Genomic DNA, 24,715 nt, shown 5'->3' with positions numbered 1-24,715 from the left:
ACTGCCCCTAAAAGCTCAGTGGCTTTAGTGGCAGCATTTTACAGGAACCTTAACAAATGAACTTGGTTGTGCTATGAGTATATGGCAGTTCATTTAAAAATGTCATCTCACATAAACAGTTCAACATTACTTTGGCTATGTGAGGTCTTTTCTGGTTCTATATAAATTTTAGGATTGTTCTAGCTCTGTGAAAAAATGATATTTTGATAGGGATTGCATTAAATGTGTAAGTTGCTTTGGGTAGTATAGACATTTTATCAATATTTGTTCTTCCAATCAGTGAGCATGGAATGTTTTTCCATTTCTTTGTGTCGGTTTTTTTTCTTAAATATTTTATTTATTTATTATCATGAGAGACACAGAGAGAGAGGCAGAGATATAGGCAGAGTGAGAAGCAGGCTCCATGCAGGGAGTCTGATGTGGGACTTGATCCAAGGACCCCAGGATCACAACCTGAGCCAAGGCAGACACTCAACCACTGAGCCACTCAGGCGCCCCTCTTTGTGTCATTTTCAATTTCTTTTTTAAGTGTTCTATAGTTCACAGAGTACAGATCTTTTATCTCTTTGGTTAGGTTTACTCCTGAGTATCTTATGCTTTTTGGTGCAATTGTAAATGAATCAATTCCTTGATTTCTCTTTCTGCTGCTTCATTATTGGTGTATAGAAATGCAACAGATTTCTGTACATTGAATTTATATGTTGGACTTTGCTGAATTTGTGTATTGGTTCTAGCAATTTTTCAGTGGAGTCTTTCAGATTTTCGACATAGAGTATCCTGTCTTCTTCCCTGACAGTTAGGATGCCTTTTATTTTATTTATTAATTTTTATTTATTTATGATAGTCACACAGAGAGAGAGAGGCAGAGACACAGGCAGAGGGAGGAGCAGGCTCCATGCAGGGAGCCCGACGAGGGACTCGATCCCGGGTCTCCAGGATCGCGCCCTGGGCCAAAGGCAGGCGCTAAACCGCTGCACCACCCAGGGATCCCTGCCTTTTATTTTTTAAAAAAGATTTTATTTATTTGAGTGAGCAAGAGAGAGAACACAAGGAGGGGCAGAGTGAGAGGGAGAAGCAGACTCCCCTACTGAACAAGGAGCCCAATGTGGGGCTTGATTCCAGGACCCTGAGATCATGACCTGAGCCAAAGGCAGACACCTAACCGACCAAGCCACCCAGGCACCCCACCTTTTATTTCTTTTTGCTGTCTGATTGCTGAGGCTAGGACTTCTATCTAGTACTGTGTTAGAAACAATGGTGTGAGTAGACATCCCTGTCTTGTTCCTGACAGTAGAGGAAAAGCTCTTGGTTTTTTCCCCTTTGAGGATATTAGCTGTGGTTCTTTTATATATATATATATATATATATATGCTTTATAATGTTGAAGTATATTTAATCTAGTCCTACTTCATTGAGGGTTTTTGTCAGGAATGGCTGCTGTATTTTGCCAAATGTTTTTTTCTGCATCTATTGAGGGGATCATATGGTTCTTATCCTTTCTTTTGTTAATGTGGTGTATCATACTGATTGATTTGTGAATATTGAATTACCTCTATTGCCCAGGAAAAAAATCCCACTTAATCATGGTAAATAATTCTTGTAAGGTACTGTTGGATTCAATATGCTAGTATCTTGTTGAGATCTAATGCATCCATGTTCATCAGGGATATTGACCTGTAATTCTCTTTTTTAGTGAGGTCTTTGTCTGGTTTTAGAATCAAAGTAATGCTGGTCTCATAAAATGAGTTTGGAAGTTATCCTTCCATTTCTATTTTTTGGAACAATTTGAGAAGAATAAGTATTAATTCTTCTTTACTTTGTCTGGTAGAATTCCGCTGGCCCTAGACTCTTGTTTGTTGGGAGATTTTTGATTACTGATTCAATTTTTTGATGGTTATGGGTCTGTTCAAATTTTCTATTTTATCCTGTTTCTGTTTTGGTAGTTTGAATGTTTCTAGGAACTTATCCATTTCTTCTAGATTGCCCAATTTGTTGGCATATAATTATTTATAATATTCTCTTATAATTGTTTCTATTTCTCTGGTGTTGGTTGTGATCTCTCCTTTTTCATCTGTGATTTTATTTATTTGGGTCCTTTCTCTTTTCTTTTTGATAAGTCTGGCTAGAGGTTTATCAATTTGATTAATTCTTTCAAAGAACCAGCTCTTAGTTTCATTGGTCTGTTTTACTGGGGTTTTTGTTTGTTTGTTTGTTTCTATATCATTTATTTCTGCTCTAATCTTTATTATTTCCCTTCTTCTGCTGGCTTTAGGCTTTATTTGCTCTTCCTTTTCTAGTTCCTTTAGGTGTAAGGTTGGGTTGTGTCTTTGAGACTTTTCTTGCTTCCTGAGGTAGACCTGTATTACTATGTACTTCCCTCTTATGACCACATTTGCTGCATCCCAAAGGTTCTGGATTATTGTATTTTCATTTGCTTCCATGTATTTTTTAATTTCTTTAATGTTCTAGTTAACCAATTCATTCTTTAGTAGAATATTCTTTAATCTCATGTATTTGTGGTCTTCCCAAATTTTTTCTTGTGGTTAACTTCAAGTTTCATAGTGTCATGTCATGGTCTGAAAACATGCATGGTATGATCTCAATCTTTTTGTACTTATTCACAGCTGCTTTGTGACTCAGTATGTGATCTACTCTGGAGAAGGTTCCATGTGTATTCTGCTTTGGAATGAAATGTTGATTATATCTGTTAAGTCCATCTAGTCCAATGTATCATTCAAAGCCATTATTTCCTTGTTGATTTTATGCTTAGATTATCTGTCCATTGCTGTAAGTGGGGTGTTAAAGTCCCCTACTATTATTGTATTATTATCAATGGTTTCTTTATGTTTGTTATTAATTGATTTCTATATTTGGGTGTTCCCAAGTTGGGAGCATAAATATTTACAGTTGTTAGATCTTCTTTTTGGATAGACCCCTTTATTATGATAGAGTTCCCTTCTACATCTCTTGTTACAGTCTTTGGTTTAACATCTAGTTTGTCTGATACAAGTATGGCTACGTTGGATTTCTTTTGACGTCCATTAGAATGAAAAGACCCAATGAAAACAAGCTGCCACAGAAATGGAGAGAATCTTGTTTAGGCTGCCTTGCATATGTCAAGTGAAATATGTACACCTGATGCATGAAGCTCTGACACATCCACTCTGCCATTATAACTCATAAATGGCAAAGTTAGTCCCAGGTCTCTCTGACTGAAATAAGGATTAGAGGTATCACACAGCTGAAAATTTGAGAATCAAGATTATAGAATACTGACCATGCTAGAAAAAGTCATACAGAATTATGTTAGTCCTGTGAATCTTCAATTGTCTGGATGCATTCATACAGATTGACTACTCCAGAGTCAGGGCCCTCAATGGCATAGACACACACTGAGATCTACAGACTTGCATGAAAAGTCAGCAGTGTTTGGGGTGGCTGGCTGCTAATGGGCACTATCCAGCTCTGTCCAGTATGCCTTTGGTAATGTTTCATAGCTACTAGGAAAATAAAGTCTAGTTTCATAGGGAGAGTGAGACTGCTACATTGCATCCTATCATATGGCCCATAGGCAATGGATGTCCAGTATTATCCAAGAGGGGAGAAATTGTTGCTTAGAGTGTGTAAAGCTTATGTGTTATGTTTTATCTTTCCCACATATTACAGGATTAAAAATACCTGCAACAGAACATTACTAGAGGAGGTTCGGGAGATGGAAAGTAACAGAGTTCAAGAACTTAATCCTACAATGTTTAAAATGAGGTGAGACTGTTTTCTTTATCCTGATTTTTGTTAAAAACCTGTTGTGTTTCATTTTTTAAAAGATTTATTTATTTATTCCAGAGAGAGAAAGTGAGTGAGCAAGCATGTGCAAGTGGGGGGAGGGCAGAAGGAGAGAATCCCCAAGCAGAACACCCCACCCCCTGCTGAGCATGGAGCCCAATGCTAGACTTGATCCCACAATCCATGAGATCATGACCTTGGCCAAGATCAAGAGTCAGATGCTTCATCAACTGAGCCACCTAGGCACCCCTGTTCTCCTTGTTCCTCCCACTTTTCCTTCCCAGGTACTTCCATATTTTCCATGATTTCCTCAAGCTTATTAGGTGCATGTCAAACAGGTATCTTGAACTTCATATCTCCATAGGCCCCTATTCTGTCACATTAGCTTCCCCTAAGGTCCCCTTTTCAGTGGATGGCAAGTTCATTATTCCAGTTTCTCACACCAGAAATCTTGAGGTCATTCTCGTTTTCTCTTTCTACTATCCCACACCCATTGTGTCAGAAAACTCTATTGCTCTTACCTCAGAGTAAACTGAGAATTAGGTCACTGCTAACAATCTATACTATCTTGCCCTGGTCCAGCCCCTATCATCTTTCTTCTGGATTATTTCAGTAGCCTCTAAACAGGTATCTCTGCTTCTGGCCCTTCCCATAGATAGCAGGGGGAGGAGGCTTTGGTAGTGTAAATTAGACCAAATCACTCCCTGTTCTCCACCTTCCTATGACCTCTCCTCTCATTCAGAGAAAGACAAGACTTTTTCAGTGGCTTACAGTGCCCTACACACTGCCCCTTCACACACACACACACACACACACACACACACACGTGCACGCATGCATTGGTTTGACATATTTCCTTATGGCATTCTCTTCTAATGCCTGGTCACCAGAATTTTTTTAAATGACTCATTTTGAAAAATTAGGGATGCCTGGGTGCCTTTGGCTCAGGTCATGACCCCAGGGTTCTGGGATTGAGTCCCACATCGGGCTCCCTGCATGGAGCCTGCTTCTCCCTCTGCCTGCATCTCTGCCTCTCTCTCTCTCTCTCTCTCTCTCTCTCTCTCTCGCTCTCTCTCTCTGGGTCTCTCATAAACAAATAAATAAAAAAAAACTTTTTTTTAAAAAAAAGGTCAGCAGAACTTAAAAAAAAATTGTTTCATTTTACCCCACATTTTTTTAAAAAAAATATTTTATTTATTCATTAGAGACAGAGAGAGAGAGAGAGAGAGGCAGAGACACAAGCAGAGCGAGAAGCAGGCTCCATGCAGGGAGCCTGCTGCGGGACTCAATCCCGGGACTCCAGGATCATGCCCTGGGCTGAAGGCAGGCACTAAACCTCTGAGCCACTCAGGGATCCCCTACCCCACATGTTTTTAAAGAAAACTTTGCCCTTTTCACAACCTTCCTTGCTAACTTTATTTTAACTTCTAGTAATTGGTGGACAGACATCCAGATATCTGTGTTGGGCCAGAGAATCTACTAATTTCTGCCACTTTCCCCTGCAGATTCTTGCAAATAGGTTTAGACATGCAAGGGAAAGAAGCTCCTCTCTCTGCATCCTCCCTACTAGATGAAGCTGTGGCTACAGGAAGTCAGGAGAGTGCACTGAAGGAGAAAAGGACCAGGGCTTCTTTTGGAATTGCTCCCTTTCTCCCACTGCCTGGGAAGAAGACAACATGTTACAGTGTTGGCTTTCACAGTTGCTGCCTTGTTCCCACTGGTCTTGATCTGATGGCCTTGAGAGAAGAACAGGCCAATTGCGAGAAATTAATGTGTATTAACATTTTTAATCTCTATACCCAAACTATCTCCAGGGAGAGATCAGTACCAATTGTTTGCCGTAACCTGGGTATTATTCTGAGTGAAAGTGCCATGCTCCTTCTCAGTAACAACAGACTTCTATTTCAGAAACTTATATGAAGCCTGGCATATCCTGGGGTTTTAAGTGGGCTCTCCCTGGATCTGGAATATTTATACAGGAATTATAAGGCAAAGAATCAGTCTTTAACTATGTTGAATGCCTACTATATTTGGAATACTTTGTTAACCATGAAGGAAAGGGTCAAAAGCAATGGATAGTATGACCTGGGTAAAGAGATCCAAAGGTACTCTTTTGTTTTTAATTTAGGAAGAAGTAAAATTGGAAATATGGGCAAATCTAAATTAAATGAATGGGGTGATTAGTTAACATCCACATATTTAGTACCTATTCAGTACTCAGCACTGACAGTACCAAGTGTTAGCAATGATGAAGAGCAATTATAACTCTTGAATAATCAGTCTGAACAACTGGCCATTTCTAATCAGTTTAAAGAAATGCTTATCCCCATGACCCAACAATTCCATTTCTAGCTATCTATCCAAAAGACTTTAAAATATTTTTCCACACATCCAGTTACATGATGTTAAAAGATTCCCTGGTCAGTACAACCCAAAGAAGACCTTACCAAGATATATTATAATGAAACTGTCAAAAATCAAAAACAATCTTGAAAGCAACAAAAGAAAAGAAACTAACCACACACAAAAGAATGCTATGAACAGATTTCTCAGAACAAACCTCATGGGCCAAGAAAGGGTAAGATGCTATATTAAAAATGCTGAAGGGAAAACAACGACCAACCACGAATACGGTATCCAACAAAGCTAGAATTGAAAGTTTTTCAGACCAACAAAAACTAAAGAAGTTCATCACCACTAACCTGCCCTTATAAGAAATGTTAAAGAGACTTCTTTAAACTGAAATGAAAGGGCAATCATCAGTAACAGAGAAATGTGAAAGTATAAATCTCATTGGTAAAGGTAAATACATAATAAAATTCAGCATAATCTAATATTGTTAAGGTGGTGGATAAATTACTAATTAATATGAAGGTTAAAAGACAAAAGTTGTAAAAATAACTATAGTTGCAATCATTTGTAAATAGATACACAAGACAAAAAAATGTCAATTGTGACATCGAAAACAAAGAGTGGTAAGGAGGGTAAAAATGCAGACCTTTAGCATTCATTTGGATTTAAGTTGTTATCAACTTAAAATAAACCTAAAAATATAAGCAGCAGGGGTACCTGGGTGGTTCAGCAGTTGAGCATCTGCCTTCAGCTCAGGTCGTGATCCCAGAGTCCTGGGATCGAGTTCCGCATTGGGCTCCCCATAGGAAGCCTATTTCTCCCTCTACCTATGTCTCTACTTCTCTCTCTGTGTCTCTCATGAATAAATAAATAAAATATTTTTTAAATATATAAATAATTTTATGTAACCTTCTTGGTAACCGCAGAGCAAAAACCTATAGTAAACACACACACACACACAAATAAATAAATAGAAAGGAATCTAAACATACCACTACAGAAAATCATCCAATCACAAAGAAACAGAATAAGGACTGAAAGAACAAAGGAATTACTGAACAGGCAGGAAACAACAAACACAATGGCAATAAGTACACCTAGGCATATCTTGTTTTGTGCTTTTCTTTATGGCACTTCACAAATAGTGCTTTCTCGTTTCCCCCCTTTTCTTTTCTTTTTTAGAAATTGAAGGTTTGTGTCATACTGTATCTACAAGTCTGTTGGTATCATTTTTCCAACAGCATTTGCTCATTTCATATCTCTGTCACAATTTGGCAATTTGGTAAACTTTTTCATTATTATGTTTTTATGGTGATCTGTGAACAGTGATTGTGACTTGCTAAAAGTTCAGGTGACGGTGAGCATACATTAAAAATCTATTATTTTTAATTAAGATATATATGTTTTTTTTAGACGTAATGCAATAACACACTTAAGAGACACTATAGTATAGCGTAATCATAACTTTTATTAAAGAATTAGGGGGGAGAAAAGAACAAATTAAGCCTCAAGTTAGCAGAAGGAAGGAAATAACTAAGATCAGAGCAGAAATAGATACTAAAACAGTAGAAAAGATCAATTAACAGCTGTATTTTAAAAAATAGACAAAGTAAACACTTTTGGTTAGACTAATGAAAAAAAAAGAGAGAGAACTCAAATCAGAAATGAAAGAGGAGACATTACAACCAATACCACAGATATACAAAGGATCATAAAGCACTACTCTGAACAATTATACACCAACAATTGGACAATCTAGAAGATATGGATAAATTCTGAGAAACACATAAATCTACCAAGACGAATCATGAAGAAATAGAAAATATGAACAGACCAGTATGAAAATTGAATGAGCAATCCAAAACCTCCCAACAAACAAAAGCCCAGGACCATGGCTTTACTGGTGAATTCTATCAAATGTTTAAAGAAGAATTAATACCAATCCTTATCAAACTCATTCAAAAAATAGAACACTTCTAAACTCATTTTACAAGGTCAACACTGCTTTGATACAAAACCAGATAAGGGTGGTATAAGAAATGAAAATTATAGGCCAATATCCCTGATGAACATACATGCAGAAATCCTCAACAAAGTATTAGCAAACCAAATTCAACAATAACTAAAAATGATCATACACCACAAGCAGGTAGGATTCATTTCAGGGATGTAATAATGGTCCAACATCCACAAATCAATGCCATACATCGCATTAGCAAAATGAAGAATAAAAATTATATGATTATCTCAACAGATATGGAAAAAGCACTTGACAAAATTCAACATCCTTTCAAATGATAAAAACTCAACAAATTGGGTGTAAGGAGAATGTACCTCAACAGAATAAAGGTCATATATGAAAGCTCACAGGTAACATCATACTCAACAGTGAAAATCTGAAACCTTTTCCCCCAAGATTAGGAGCAAGATAAGGAAGCCCATTATCACTGCTTTTATTCAATATAATATTGTATGTCCTAACCAGAGCAATTAAGCCAAAAAAAAAAAAAAAAGGTGGGGGGAATTCACTCAAATTGGAAAGGAAGAAGTAAAACTTATTATTTGCAGATGACATATTACACACAGAAAACCATAATGTCTCCATCAAAAAACTGTTGGAACTAATAAATGAATTCAGTAAAGGCATAGGATGCAAAATCAATACAAAAAAAATGGGTTGTGTCTGATTCAGTTGTATCTGAAAGAGAAATTAAGAAAATAATCCCATTCACAATTGCACTGAAAAAAGTAACTGCATAAAATAATTGTATAAGAGTACCTAAGAAAAATTTAACCAAGTAGGTAAAGAACTATACACTGAAAACTATAAGACACTGGTGAAAGAAACTGAAGATAATACAGCAAATGGAAAACTGTTCTGTGCTTATGGATTGGAAGAATTAATATTGTTAAAATGTCCACACCACTAAAAGCAAACTACAGATTCAATACAATCCTTATCAAAATACCAATGGCATTTTTCACAGAATTAGAACAATCCAAAAATTTGTATGGTATGACAAAAAACCCTGAAGAGCCAAAGCAATCTTGAAAAAGAAAAAGCTACAGGCATCACACTCCCTGATTTCAAATTATGTTTCAAAGCTATAATAATCAAAACACTTATGGCATAAAAACACATAGATCAATAAAAAATAATAGAGAATCCAGAAGTAACCCACACGTAGATGGTCAATTAGTTACAACAAAGGCACCAGAAATATATAACATTTTCTTTAATAAATGGTGTTGGGAAACCTGGACAACGATATGCAAAATAATAAAATGGGACCACTGTCTTCCACCATACACAAAAACTAACTCGAAATGGATTAAAGATTGGATGTAAGGTCTGAAACCATAAAACTCCGAGAAGGAAACATAGGGGGTAAGTTCCTTGATATTGGTCTTAGTGATGATTTTTTGGATTTGACAGCAAAAGCAAAGGCAACAACAAGAACAAAAATAAACAAGTAGGACTATGTCAAACTAAAAACCTCCTGCAGGGCAAAGGAAACCATCAACAAAGTGAAAAAGCAACCTACAGAATGGAAGAAGATATTTGCAAATCATATCTGATAAAGGGGGAATATCCAAAATATATAAAGAACTCCTACAACTCAATATGGTAAAAAACCAAACGTTCCATTTAAAAAATAATCAGAAAATCTGAGATGTTTTCCAAAGACATAGGGATGACCAACAGGTACATGGAAAGGTGTTCAACATCACTAATCATCAGGGAAATAAAAATCAAAACCACACTAATATATCACTTCACACCTGTTAGAACAGCTATTACCAAAAAGGCAAGAAATAAGTGTTGCCAAGGATGTGGAAAAAAGGAAACCTTTGTGCAGTTGTTAGGAATGAAAATTGACATAGCCACTATGGAAAACAGTATGTAGTTTTCTAAAAATTAATTAGAAATGCTGAAGGAAACAAAACCACTATGTTAAAGAGATATCTGCACCCCCATGTTCACTGCAGCATTATTTACAATAGCCAAGATATGAAAACAGCTTAAATGTCCATCAGTGGATGGATGGATACAGAAAATGTAATATGTGTGTATATATTTATATATATTATATATTACATATATATATTATATATATATTATGGAATACTAATCAAACATAATAAACAAGGAAATTCTTCCATTAGTGACAACATAAATGGACCCTGTGGGCATTATGTTAAATGAAATAAACCACATAGAGAAAGACAAATACTGTATGATTTCGCTTATATGTGGAATCTAAACAAAACAGAACACCAAACTCATAGATACAGAGACCAGACTGGTGGTTGCCAGAGCTAGGGATGGGATGGGGTGAAATTGGTGAAGGATGTCAAAGATGAAAACTACCAGTTATAATTAAGTCATAAGGATGTAATGTACAGCATGGTGACTATAGTTAATAGTACCGCATTATAGATTTTAAAATATTAAGACAGTAGAACTTAATTCTCATCACCAGAAAAAAAAAATTATACTATGTGTGGTTATGGGTGCTAACTAGATTAGCAGTGATCATTTTGTATACACACATACACACACACACACACACACAATCATTATTTTGTACACTTGAAACTAATGTTATAAGTCAATTTTATCTCAATTTTTTAAAAAATGAAGAAAATCTGAACAGACCAAAACAAGTAAGAAAATTTAATCAGTAATGAAAAACCTCCCACAAATTAAAGTCCAGAACCAGATAGCTTCACTGGTGAAATCTACTGAACATTTACAGTCTGTCTCAAACTTCCAAAAAACAGAAATGGAAGGAGCACTTTCAAACTCCTTTTACCAAGCCATCATGACTCCGATACCAAAGCCAGGTAATGATACAACAAGAAAATATCCCTGTTGAATATAAATGCAAAAATTCTCAAAAAATACTATCTAATCTAAATTCAATAGCACATTAAAATGACCACACAATCATTATCAAGTGGAATGTACTCAGGAATGCAAAAATGGTTCAACATCCACAAACCAACAACGTGACACACCACATTACCAGAATGAAAGACAAAAATCATGATGATTTCAATATATGCAGAAAAAGCATTTGACAAAATTCATTCTTTCATGATAAAAATTCTCAACAAACTGGGTACAGAAGAAACATGCCTCAACATAATAAAGGCCATATATGACAAACCCACATGTAATATCACACTTCATGGTAAAAGGTTGAAAGGTTTTCCTTTAAAATCACCAAAAGGCAAAGGTGTCCACTCTCACCACTCCTATTCAACACTGTACTAAAAGTCCTAAACAAAGCAATTAGGCAAGGAAAAAAAAGGAATGCAAACTGGAAAGGAAGAGGTAAAATAGTGTCTGCTGATGATGCGATCTTGTAGATAGAAAATCCTTGGGATCCCTGGGTGGCTCAGCGGTTTAGAACCTGTCTTTGGCCCAGGGTGTGATCCTGGGGTCCTGAGATCAAGTTCCGCATCGGGTTCCTTGCATGGAGCCTGCTTCTCCCTCTATGTCTATGCCTCTCTCTCTCCATGGCGCTCATGAATAAATAAACAAAGTCCTAAAAAAAAAGACCAAAAAAGAAAAGAAAAGAAAAAGAAAATCCTTAAGACTCCACCAAAAAACTGTTAGACCTAATAAATTAAGGAAAGTTTTAAGATACAAAATCAACATGCAAAAATCAGTTGCATTCCTGTACACTAAGAATGAACTATCTGAAAGGAAATAAAGAAGATAATCCTATTTATAATAGCATCAAAACCAATAAAATACCTAGGAATAAACTTAACCAAGGAAGTGAAAGACCTATACACAAAAACTATAACACATTGATGAAAGATATTAAAGAGAACACAAATAAATGGAAAGATATCCTGCATTCATGGATCAGAAGAGTCAATGTTAAAATGTGCATACCACCCAATGCCATCTATAGATTCAATGTACTCCCTATCAAAATTCTAATGTCAGTTTTCACAGAAATAGGAAAAAAAATCCTAAAATTATATGGAATCACAAAACACCCCACAGAACCAAAGCAATCTGGAAGAAGAAAAAAGCTGGAGGCATCACAATTTCGGATTTCAAACTGTTATGAAGCTATCATAATAAAGTAAATTATTATTATTATAAGTATTATTGTATATTGCTATAGCAATCAAAACAATATGCTACTGGTACAAAAAACAGATCTGGGAAATTGATACATAGGTAAATAGCTTTGTTAAAAGCTATTATCATTACTCTGTACTTTTATTATCATTACTCTGTACTTTTTGTATCATTATCATTACTCTGTACTTTTAAGATCTATCCATTTATCACATGCAAAATGAACCTCAATAATAAAGAAACCAAACCAAAAATATAAACACAATGTAAATGTACAAAAAGAAAGCTCATGTAACAAAGGACTAACATCCCAAATAGATAAATTATTTCCAGAAATCAGCAAGACCACACCCAAACAATAGAAAAATAGGCAAAGTAGGGATGCCTGGGTGGCTCAGTGGTTGAGCGTCTGCCTTCGGCTCAGGTCATGATCCTGGAGTCCCGGGATCGAGTCCCACGTTGGGCTCTCTGCATGGAGCCTGCTTCTCCCCCTGCCTATGTCTCTGCCTCTCTCTGTGTGTGTCTCTCATGAATAAATAAATAAAATCCTAAAAAAAAAAAAAATAGGCAAAGTATAAACAGTTCACAGAAAAGGAAATACTAAAGATTCTTAAACATATGAAAAGATTCTCAACTTCACTTACAGTAAGAAGTGAAAAATGCTAAGTACACAGAATATTTTTCATCATCTATCATTGTTGGCCACCCTTGGTTGGTGAAAATATGATAAAGGAAAGAATTATGATAGTTAATTTGGCAGTATCTATCAGAAATACATTTGCATATGGCCTTTGACTCAGTAATTTCATTTCTGGGAATGTCCTGCCCCCCTACATCCCCCAAATACTCACATTTGTCCCAGTGTTAGGGACAGCAGCTGTATTTGGAACAACAAACATTTAGGAATAACCATATCTGTGTGGTACATTCACACACTAAAACACTCTCTAGCTGTGAAAAGGAGTCAGGAAGCTCTCTATGAACTGAGATGCCAATGGTTCCAGGATGTATTAATAGAAAAAGTCAAATGTCAAGCACTGTGTACAATATGCATCCTTTAGTGTAAAAGGGGAGGTATAATAATATATGAATGCTTTTTCTTATAAAATAGCTAAGAAACCACTATGAATGATTACCAGTAAGGAAAAGAGTTGAGGAAAACAGGAAGATGGGAAAAGACAGTAGAATAGTTATTCTCTATTTTCTCTTTAAAATTTTAACCATGTAAATGCTTTATCTGTGACAAATTTAACAGAGATAGGAAGGGAAGGAGCAGGAGAGAGGAGAGAATACAAATGAGTAAGTGGATTCTGAAAAGCCCAGAGCCAAATGTTCTTCAGCTCCTAGATATACAAGCAAAAGTAAAATCCTACTCTTAGTCAACTACTTTGGAAATTTCAACCCTTTTTATGATTAATTTTTAAAAATCTCATTCAGAACATTATCGAGAGGTCACTTTCATTCTAGAGTGGAATTCAGAGGGGCAAGTCAATAGCCAACTATTCCAAAGGCCCCTCCATTGTGTGATAACCTTTGAGCCACACCACCCCAATAGATGCTACTTCAGGCAGCTCTTAGAAACTTTCTTCTGAGCCACGAAAGGGAAGCTGGCTCTAGAGAAGGCCCTCTTCCCACTGGAGGGATGGTATAGGTGGTTGTTGAAAGAAGCTGCAATTTGTTACACAGGCTTTGAGCCCCTCAAATCTCTAGAAATACCAGGATACATGACAAATGCCAACACAGCAAAAGACTCTTATGGTTTGGTGACATCTCAGAAGCAAGAAGACAGAGAAATTTAGGCTGCATGGGTATTTTGTTTTTATCCCACTTTTCAGGCTTATAGAAAAAAAGAAAAGAAACTATGGACTTCCCTAATTACACTGCTATATTTACACACAATGACCTCACTCTTTGGAATTTAGAAAGTATTGAACTTGGGGCTTCCAGTGTGGTCCCACAAAAAGCCTTGGGATCTAGAGAAGCAATCTCTCATGCCTAGAGCTGATCCTTGCTGATATGCGTTGTTCAGAGTCTTGAACCAGGAAGTTGTGACAAAGATTTTTAAAATACACACCATAAAATCTGTAAGGTGCTCTGGGAGGCCAGAAGACTGACAGGACATGCATCATTCCTTTCGATTACTGGGGAGAGTCAGGAGAGCTGTATATAAGAAATGCTCACAAGCAAAACCCCTATTTCAGAAGCACCTTGCTGAGTGTCTGGATAATATAACTTTTTTACTTTATTTAGATATATGAACACTCTCTAAAATGCAAGGAAGACTCTTCTTTTACTTTGTAACGTTATTTCCCCCAATAAAGTTCTTTGAAATCTGTTCCAATTAACTAAAGCGAGGCTATGATTGATTTACCCACAGGGTGGAGGCAAAAAATGCCCAAATGTCCCTACCCAGCCAACCACAAAAGATTGTCTTCCGGCATGAATCTTTCGACCAAAGCACCCCATGTAAGTAACCTGCCCTAATGTAGGCCACAAGCAGAGACTGCAGACATGAAGGATGAGTCATTAAATGTCAGGTGCTTCTTGAGATTAGGCCAAGTGAAATGAGCCAGACACAAAACAACAAGTACTATATGATTCCACTGATATGAGGTGGAGGTGATGACTTAGAGTCATCAAATTCATAGAGACAGAAAGTGGGTGGGGGTTTCCAAGGGCGGGGGGTGATGTGGGAGAATGGGGACTCCGTGTTTAATCAGTATGGAGTTTCAGTTTGGTAAGATGGCAAGAGTGTGCAGGTGGATGCCAGTCATGCGTCCACAGCACTGTGAATGCCCCTGAATCGTATAGTTAAATATCACTAAGATGGTAAACTTTTTAAAAAGATTTTATTTACTTGAGAGCAGAGCAAACGAGAGAGCATGAGTTGGGGCAAGAGGCAGAGGCAGAGGGAGAAGCAGGCTCCCAGCTGAAGAGAGGACTTGACCCCAGGATTATGATCTGAGCCAAAGGCAGACACTTAACTTATTGAGCCACCCAGACACCCCAAGGTGGTAAATCATATGTTACATGTGTTTTACCACAATTTTTTTAAAAAAACAAAACTACCTGTAGTATTAAACATTTTTTTTAGAGGTAAAGTAGTTCTCATAGGGCAGGAGGGCTCAAATGGATTCATGAAATTGATGATCTTGAAAGCAAGTGCAATTTCAAAGAACATGATTCCTGATTTTTCATTCTTGAATGATAACATCCTTAAGCCTAACATCCTCATGTTTTCAAGATCCTTTTACAGACTCCCAACATGCCATTTGAAATGGAAAAATGGTATCTGGTGCCGAGTAATTTTTACTCATTGGAAACTTATGTACCCTTTCTGGGAGTGTGAGGTTAACATTGCCCACGTTGGGCACAAAAACCTTTAAAAGTCATTTCATTTTCCCTTCCTTCAATAAGAAATGCATCCAAGAAGTGCCTGGTTGAAAGATTTAGTTCCTATGTGACTCATGTCTGATAATGTGAGTGCTGAATACTATTCTGAGAAAGGAAACAAGTCAAACAAAAAGGTACTACAAAGGAATGTGGGGGTATTTGTGGGGAATGAAAACCAACTGTCCCTCTTTTCTGACCAAGGTGTTCACTGAGAGTTGTAGGATTTTAAAATTCTAGATTCTTTTATTTTCTTTGTTTTTCTTATCTCTGAGGTTTGTCTGTCTCTGGTTTGATCACTCTTTCTGTTTTGCACACATGCACTCTTACTTCCTCTTCTCCTGTGCCCAACACTTTTCTTCCCCCTCTCTCGCTAGATATGTCTAAGAAGCAACAGCTGAAAGGTAACCAAAGATAAAAAATGAACTAGGACAAGAAAACACTAAGTACAGCAGATGTCTTAAGGATTTGAGTTAATATCCCTCTGATCCTCTTTCCCAAATGATGACCTTGATCCCTACACCCCCGAGAAAAATGGGCCAGAAATGAACTTCCAGGGGCTCTCACCACCACCTCACTTACCAGCTACTCCCATCCACATGCACTGCCTTCACACTTGTTTCCACAAATTGGCTCTCATGCCAGTGCATGGCCACTGACTCCATTTGCTCATGTTCACCCAGGAACCCCACTCTGGTCATTCTTTCCTCTGTCTCCTAACATCACCACTTTTTTACTCTGCTCTATTAGATAATTCTCATGAGCACACAAAAGGTTGTCTTAAAAAGTAGAACTATATCTGGACCACACATTACCCATTAGAGCATACTTCATTTTGTTGCTCTCCTTTGCAGCAACAGTTCTTGGTCAAATTGTCTGTATCCATTTTCTCCAAATCCCCTTTTCCCCATCTCTCTTAAACCCACTCCATTAAACCTTCATTCTCACCACTTAACTGACATTCCTCCAGTCAAGGCCACCAGTGATTTCCAAAATTGAGCCCCTGGTTTCCTCTCTCACCGAGCCTGTTCCATTGGCAGCCTTCACTTAAAGACAACTACATGCCTCCAATTGCTCACGTCAAAATCCTTGGAGTCCTTCTAATTCCTCTAACATATAGATGGCTCTGCCATCACATTGTATTCAGAGCCTGACCACTTCTCAGTCATACCTCTGTTGGCACCCTTGTCAGGACCACCATCACCTGTTTGCACTACTGCAACAATCTCTTAACAAGTCTCCTGCTTCTATCCTTGATTCTCATATGGCAGCCAAAGTGATGCATTTAAAATCATGTCAGCACAAGCACCTCAAATTTCTGTTCAAAATTCTTCAATACTATCTCTCACATTCAATATAAAAGCCTTACAATGGCCAAGAGAAACTTACTTGATCTGGATCCTGACTTTCCTGGTGTCATCTGATCTTCCTTCTTCATTCTGCTTCATTCTCTGTGATCTTCTGTAATATATAAGGACTGCTCTTGCCCCAGGGCTTTTGCATTGGCTGACACTTCTAGGCTGAAGTCAGCCTAGAAAGCAAATCCCTCATATATCTGTGTTGTCCATTCTCACTTCCTTCAAGTCTTTGCCAAAATATCATGTTCTCAATAAAGTCTACCTTGACCAGTCTATTGCTATACAACTGCATCCCTGATTTCAGTTTACTTTTTCTTTCAATCTTAGCTCTTTAATACACTCCTGGGTACTATATGATTAACTTTTTGTTATGTGATTGTTGTCTTCATGTACTTATATATTATTGCTAGAACATAAGCTCTATAAGAACAAGTATTTTGCTTCACTAATTTACTCCAAGAATGCATGTACATAGTAGACACTCAACACAAATCTTACTGAACTAATTGACTAATAAAGAATCCAAACAGAATTACATATACTAACAAATAGTCATTCCTTCTTCCATCTGTCCAATATCAACTCTAAACACAGACAAAATGGAACCAGTATTTACTGAGCACATACTGTGATCTTGACCAATGTTAGACATGTGGCCTTTATTACACTGAATATTTGGAGCCATCATGTGGAGAAAGTTATGAAATAATTGTTGAACGACAAGTTAACTGAATGAATCCTCATTTTGCAGAGAACAAAATGGTGGTTCAGCAAATTTAGTCACTTGCCTTAGATTATATAACTAGAAATGGGTGGAAGCCAGACTGGAACTTCAGTCTGTCTCATTCTAAAGTGCCACATTGTTCAGCTCCAGAGCAGACACATAGGAATCAGACAGACGGGCAACTGTCTCCCAGGTCTGCCTCTTGACGTGCTATGGAACTCTGCGCATGTTAGTTACCATCTCTGAGCTGTACTTTTCTACCTTTTTGCTATTTCATGCTATTGGGGTTACCATAGGCAAAATGGAGTGTTAATGGGCCCATATATGTAGATTCAGATAGAGGGATAAGTGCTTCACACAAGAATCAGATGGTCCTAAAACCACTACAAAACCTTTAATAATATATGAGAACATGAATGACTTTAAAACATTATTGGCTGTATATGAGAAATAGAAAAAACATATTTCAATTATTTTTAAAAATGCTGTATAAGGAGAAATTATTTTCATGACTCACTTTGTAAAAATATTAAAATAGGGAATCCTATTGGAGGGTTAGAAATCTTATAGGAGTACAAGAGGTTCTAAGTTGTTTTCTCTATGACATCATCTTTTGTTGCTTGAGGTGAAATTCCTCAGCCAGTTTGTAGGTTTTTAGGTTCTGTGTGTTTTTCTGCTGTACACCACAATATTAATTTGTAAAGTGCTCTGAGCTCTTCAAATAAGAAATAAGCAGGTAGGTTCTCTATTAATTGCAATTAACAACTCTTTCTTGAGCCAGAAAATTCTGACTTTAAGATTTTATCAGACTCCTAAATTTATAATAAAGTGAATTAAATGAGACAATTATGCCAAAATAATGAGAAATGACATGGTTGATTCTGAAATCTGTTAAATGTTTTACCAGGTTGAAGAAAAAAAGTGACTTAAAAATTCCCTCATACTTCATTCTAGCCTCCAGTCCCCTTCCCTGTCTCTCTCCCCCATCCCCCTGATTCTGGCTGCTGCTGAGCATGTAGGAAGCAGATGCACTGAGAAGTCAGCCCGGGAGAAGTTCAGAAGTTGGGTCCATCCAGGGCTTTTCCTAAGCCCCCATCACTACTTTGTGGCTGCCAGGACTTCCTGAAAGACAAATGAAAGTGGGATAGGTTAAGAGCTGGAGGCTTCCTCTGAGTTCCCCATTTGGATGCAAATACGGGCTAAATGTCCACCTGGTAGAAGCTGGTGACCTGAGGGTGTGTCTGTCAGGCTGAGAGGTGCTGGCTGGACAAGCTAAGGGTCATGGGTCCAGTTGTCGCTTTTCAGCTATCATTCCTCCCTGGGAACAGTTTGGAAAGGAAAACCAGCCCAGATTTCCAGAAGATACCATTTAATCTCCGAGTAGCCACAGATTCTGGTTTTCTGAGGCCAAATCTTTGTACAACTGGGGGGACCTTTTTTAGGAAAATTAGGTTTAAATGCAAATATTTAGAATGGGTAAAAAAAAAAAATCACAACATATCACTAGAGTACAAAAGAAAAATTTAAAACATCACCCAGAGCCTTTAATGAGGGTAATGTGGCTGATATTTCATCAGCTCACAAAAGATCCTTCTCTGTGTATGTGTCTTGTAAGAATCAGGGAGAAATATTCTTTTCAGACCCACCTGCTCTCTGGAAGTCTTAGGTCAAGAATTAAAAACAGGAAAGAAAGGTTTGAGGTCTCCATTTGAGTGGGGAGGAGACAATTTAAAATGCTAACATGTCTTCCATGTAAAAAGGGCAAGGGGATAAGTAAGAGAAGGGGGATGTTTCATTCATTTTTGTAGCCCTCCTTGTTGTTATGATTAGAACATTTGATACAAAAATGAAGGGACAGCTGTTTTTCTACCTTTGTTTGTCTATGGCTGACATGAAGTGGGCCCACACTCAGAAAAAGGCAGCCCCTGAATGCTCAGAAATCCTGCCTGTGGGTTTTCCTGCCAAACCTGTAGGCCCTGTCCTGCGGTATCTTGTCCTTCATAGCCACTAAGAACATCCCATGGATACACATGGGAAACACTTGGGTGGTTCTAAAAAATGCCAAAGTTTCACCTTGAGATTGTGATCGAGTTCCTCTGAGTGGGAAGGAAAGAGGAGGAAGGACGCCCCCAGGGGTTGGAAGCTATTGATTCCAGCATCCACCTGACAGTTGTGGTTCAATTGCCCTAAACAATGGTTCTCCATACCTTGCACTCAGGCCAGCAGCTGGTGCATCAGCTGGGAAGCTGTTAGAAATATCAGCTCTAACACAGCAGACTCATTAAACCAGAAATTCTGGAGGTAGGGCCAGTGGTCGCCAAGTGAATCCTGGCACACACTCAAGTGTGAGAACCACTGGTCCAGTGTTAGTGCTGGATCCCAGGATTTTACCAGCTTTCAGGTGATTCTACTGAGGAGAGAATTCTGGGACCACTCGTTTTTCCTTCCACACAGAAGCACTGCAGTTAATCCAATAATTCAGTATATGCTACATGGATATAAGTTACTTTTCTTCTTTCAATGATGATTCCAGAAATGGGTATGTTTAAAGGGCTCCTCCAAGTGGTTCTTTAATATGGCCAAACCTGCAAGCTGTTCCATTACTGTTCTCTCACCACACCTCGCCATTCTCCTTGCCTCTGTTATTAGTCTGGCTAATGTGGCCAATGTGTGCCAGTTAGGTAGGGGTCTTGCTTTCTGTCAGAATGTTCCTTGTACATTAGTGCTCCTAACAGATTCCCCTGTGCTTTACTCTTTCAGATGGGTACGCATTTTCTCAAGTAGAACAAGCTGTGATTACTCAGGAAGAACTGATCTGTTCTTATGATACTACTAAAAGCCAAGGCTGTGTAAGAGCTTAAATAAGGCCTCTTCTGGCCCCAACTATGAGTGAGGTTTGGACCACAACATCCTGTGTTCTTATGTCCTTCCCCCAAACCGCAGAACATGCCAACACCCCCAAACATTCTTTTCTTGTGGCTCTGGCCAGTTATTTATGTATTGGTTTATGTATGGATCACAATCCCTTGATATAAACAATGGGGGAAGGCTATTTGTTTTTCCTTAATTTGTCTTCAATGTTTCACCTGACCTGTTTAGTTTTCTGTAGTTGTGAGAATTTATCAGTTGTCTTAAGTATAAAATTAAAAGCATTTTGTTTCACCAAAATTTAAGCTTTAGTACAAGTTATTTTGGGAGAAAAGGTAGAGAAGGTCATGATGCTTAACAACCCTATCTTAACTGAAAAGGAGTCACACAAAAACTTTGTATCTTGAAAACTCAACAGATTAAGGCTGGCATATGAAGGCAGCATATAAAGTATTTTTCTTAAGTAGAATGTCCTGTCACTTTGAATCACAGTTGTATAACATTTGCACAGTGTTCTGGATTTCGATGAATTTATATAATAGATGTAATATACTGGTAATCTCAGGTTTCAGAATTATTGTGCAAAAATCAACATATCTCCTTATTTTCTGGACATCAATGTACTCTCTATTCTGATTCCCCTATGCATTAGGACTTAGTAGGAAATTCAAGTGCAATTATTCTTGGGACTGTGCCTCAGGCTTATACTAATTTTCCAGGGTTTCACACAGTGCACAGCATCGGGGCACCCTCTTCTTCTGTCATCTTCCCACATTAAGTCACCACTAAAGCTAATGGTTTATTTTGGTCACTTCACGAGGTTTCTGTGTCAAGTGAAACTGGAACCTTTGTGGAGGTTGGAAATCCCCATACCTATGAATGATTCTGGGTCACTAATTCTGATGTGTGGGAGGGTTTATTCCCTATACATCCAAATAATTCTCAGACACCATCTGGGTATCCTATAGTTCAACTCAATTCTGATGTTATTTACCTAAAGATAGCATCAGAGCCCAAAGGTTAAGGACTGAGTCTCACAAGTCTGCCCCTCATCCCCACAAACACACTTCAGATGCCAATCCCAGGTTCAGATTGTCACCTATGCTTCTGATCTACTGTTTATAAGTCAAAGGTTCCCATGACACCCTCCTTGGGTCCAATTAATTAGCTAGAGCAGCTCATAGAACTCGGGAAACCCATTTACTCATTAGATACCAATTATTTACAAAAGATATCAAATAATATGAAAGAATATGATTCAACAGCCAGATGAAGAGATACATAGGGCAAAGGTCACAAAGCAGCTTTTGGGGGTGCTTGGGTGGCTCAGTTGGTGGAGCATCTGTTTTGGGCTCAGGTCATGATCTTACAGTTATAGGATCGAGCCCCACATCAGGCTCTGCCCTTGGTGTGGAGTCTACTTCAGATTCTCTCTCCTGCTTTCTCTCTCCCTCTCTCTCAAATAAATCTTTGAAACACACACACACAAAACTAAAACAAAAAACAAAAACAAAAACAAACAAACAAACCCAAAGCAACTTCTGTCCCAGTGGAGTTTGGGCCTACACAGTAATACATGGAAAATTCTGGTTCACCAACCCAGAAACTCCCTAAAACCCTTCCTTTTGGTTTTTTATGGAGGCTTCATTGCATAGGCCTGATTGATGAAATCATTGGCCATTGGTGATTGATTCAACCACTTCACCTTCTCCAGAAAGGAGTGGGTGGGGCTCAAAGTTCCAACCCTCTATTTAGTGTTGGTTCCCCCTCCTAAGGTGCGTTCCAAAAGCTACCTTATTAACATAAACCCAGTTGCCTTAGAAAGGGACTTTTTAGGGATAAAAAGATAGCATTTCACCTTTATGCGTCTGAAGCATTTTCAGGAATTGATGACAAGACCAAATATAACAAAAGATGTTCTCATTGCTCTTATCACTCAGGAAATTCCAAGGGTGTTTGTTGCTATGAGTGGACAAAGACCAAATATATATGAGAAATATGTTTTGGTCATTCAGATGACCATCTGGGCCAAATATATATTCCTTATAAATCATAATGTTGCACCTGTGGTCTAACATCACCAGCAAAGCCATTCCTCTCTTGGAACACATCATCATTCCAGTGCACACTGAGGGAATGAGGAGATAGCTTTCAAATTTCCCATGTAGTCTAAAGTCCTATTTCTCAAACCCATTCTACTTAGTTTTTAATAGCAAAAACAAGGAATTCTTGAAGGCAGAACCCTCTTTTCTGTTCTTCTATCCAAATGTTTTTTTCTGAGGAAATAACCTCAAAGTCTAATAACTATTTGAATAGAGATAAGGCAATAAGAAAAACATTGGGGAGGAGGAGGAGAGGGAGAAAAACCTAACCAGTATCTCAAAAATGTATTCATGAGTGGAAAAACAAAATATGGTATATCCACACGATGGAATATCATCTGACTATAACAAGTAATGAAATACTGATACACACACAACATGGATGAAACTTAGAAACATTATGCTAAGTAAAAAAAAAAAGCCAGTCGTTAAAGGCCACATATAATATGATTCTATTGGGAAGTTCATAAGCAAAACTATAGAAATATAAAGGAGGGGATCCCTGGGTGGCGCAGCGGTTTAGCGCCTGCCTTTGGCCCAGGGCGTGATCCTGGAGACCTGGGATCGAATCCCACGTCGGGCTCCAAGTGCATGGAGCCTGCTTCTCCCTCTGCCTATGTCTCTGCCTCTCTCTCTCTCTCTCTCTCTCTCTCTCTCTCTCTGTGACTATCATAAATAAATTTAAAAAATTAAAAAAAAAGAAATATAAAGGAGATTAGTAATTGCTCAGGTTTACTGGGAAGATGAAGAGGGAAAGGGTTACTATCTAAAGGGTAACAGGGTTTCTTTTTGAGCTGATGAATATGTTCTAAAATTGACTGCAGTAATAGTTGCACGTATTTGTGAATGTATTTTAAAAAGCCATTGAGTTGTATACTTTAAATGGATGAATTGGTGATTTAAATCTCAGTAAAGCTATTTTCAGAAATTATCCAGGAGAATTCTCCTTCTAATTATAATGTACTATAATGTACTTTGCCCTCCTGCTTAAAACTATTAGAAAATGATATGAAAAATGTATTTTCAGACATTGGACAAAGGACAGCACAGGAACATAATCCCTAAGAGAAAAGAATTAAAGTAAGCCATACTGTTTCCCAGGCTTTCTTCCTAGAGGCACTTTCCAGACCGTGGTACAGAAAAGTAGCACCCAAGCAAAGCACAGTACTCTCAGTGAATTGGGGAGACTAAGCTAAAAGTTTGGGGAGGCTGAGGCAGCTGATATTTGCTGGGCATAGTACTATTGAAAAAGAAACTGAATTCAGAAAGAGCTCTAGACATTTCCTTAGGGATATTACAGAGTGAACAGCTAGATGACAACCTATATATATGTGGAGTGAAACTCAGCAAAGTTGGGCAAAGACAACTACCAGAGACAGTTGTCTCTATTGTCCAATTGTAGGGTGGACAATTCCCAGACCTTCACAGGACACAATATTTAAGCAAATAGGGTGGAAGGGCTTGATGAATATTTGAGATATTCATAGAGACCCCAAAAGAGCCAGACCTGAATAATAAGGCTAAGCTAGCGCTAGAGCAAGAACTACTCTAGACCTATAATCTTATTTTAACAAAGCTTATCTTAGCAAAGCTTGAAAAGAAGCACCCAAAGCATCAGGTGGATCCATAATTAAGTAAGCTGCCTGGAAGAAAAAACAACCAACCCATCTAAGAGAAGAAAACAAATCCAGACACTTCAGTATAATAGTAACAATGTTCAACATCTAGTATGAAATAAATAGATTTTCAAAGCAGGAAAACCTAATCCATAAGCAAAATAAAAGTCAATGGAATGATCCAGAACTGACAGAGATGATGGAATGAACAGACAAGAACTTTAAAACAACTATTACGAATATGTTTAAGGATTTAGGACAACATGAACACAATGAGGGAAGAAATGAAAACCATAAACAAAGAAACAAACTTCTAGGGCTGAAAAAACATACACAATGAAAATTTTATTGAATCAGTTTAGCAGATCAGACACTGCAGAATAAAAAAATAAAAATAAAAACTTGAACAAAGCAGT

The 24,715-nt window shown here is 37.8% G+C and overlaps 1 protein-coding gene across 1 annotated transcript in view; it reads left to right on the top strand.

The window, feature by feature from the left end:
• LOC112918520 (phospholipid-transporting ATPase IB-like) overlaps window positions 1-5,703 on the top strand; it is a 162,864-nt gene extending 157,161 nt beyond the window's left edge. The window contains exons 34-35 of the mRNA XM_025996587.2: window positions 3,667-3,762; window positions 5,289-5,703. Of these exons, the coding sequence (XP_025852372.2) occupies window positions 3,667-3,762; window positions 5,289-5,703 (511 nt within the window). The remainder of the gene's footprint in view (window positions 1-3,666; window positions 3,763-5,288) is intronic.
• The last annotated feature ends 19,012 nt before the right edge of the window (window positions 5,704-24,715 follow it).

The sequence above is a fragment of the Vulpes vulpes genome, chromosome 9, assembly GCF_048418805.1.
Source record: "Vulpes vulpes isolate BD-2025 chromosome 9, VulVul3, whole genome shotgun sequence".
Taxonomy (NCBI): domain Eukaryota; kingdom Metazoa; phylum Chordata; class Mammalia; order Carnivora; family Canidae; genus Vulpes; species Vulpes vulpes.
Note: the sequence above shows the minus strand (reverse complement) of the source record. Positions and strands in the feature narration are given on the sequence as shown.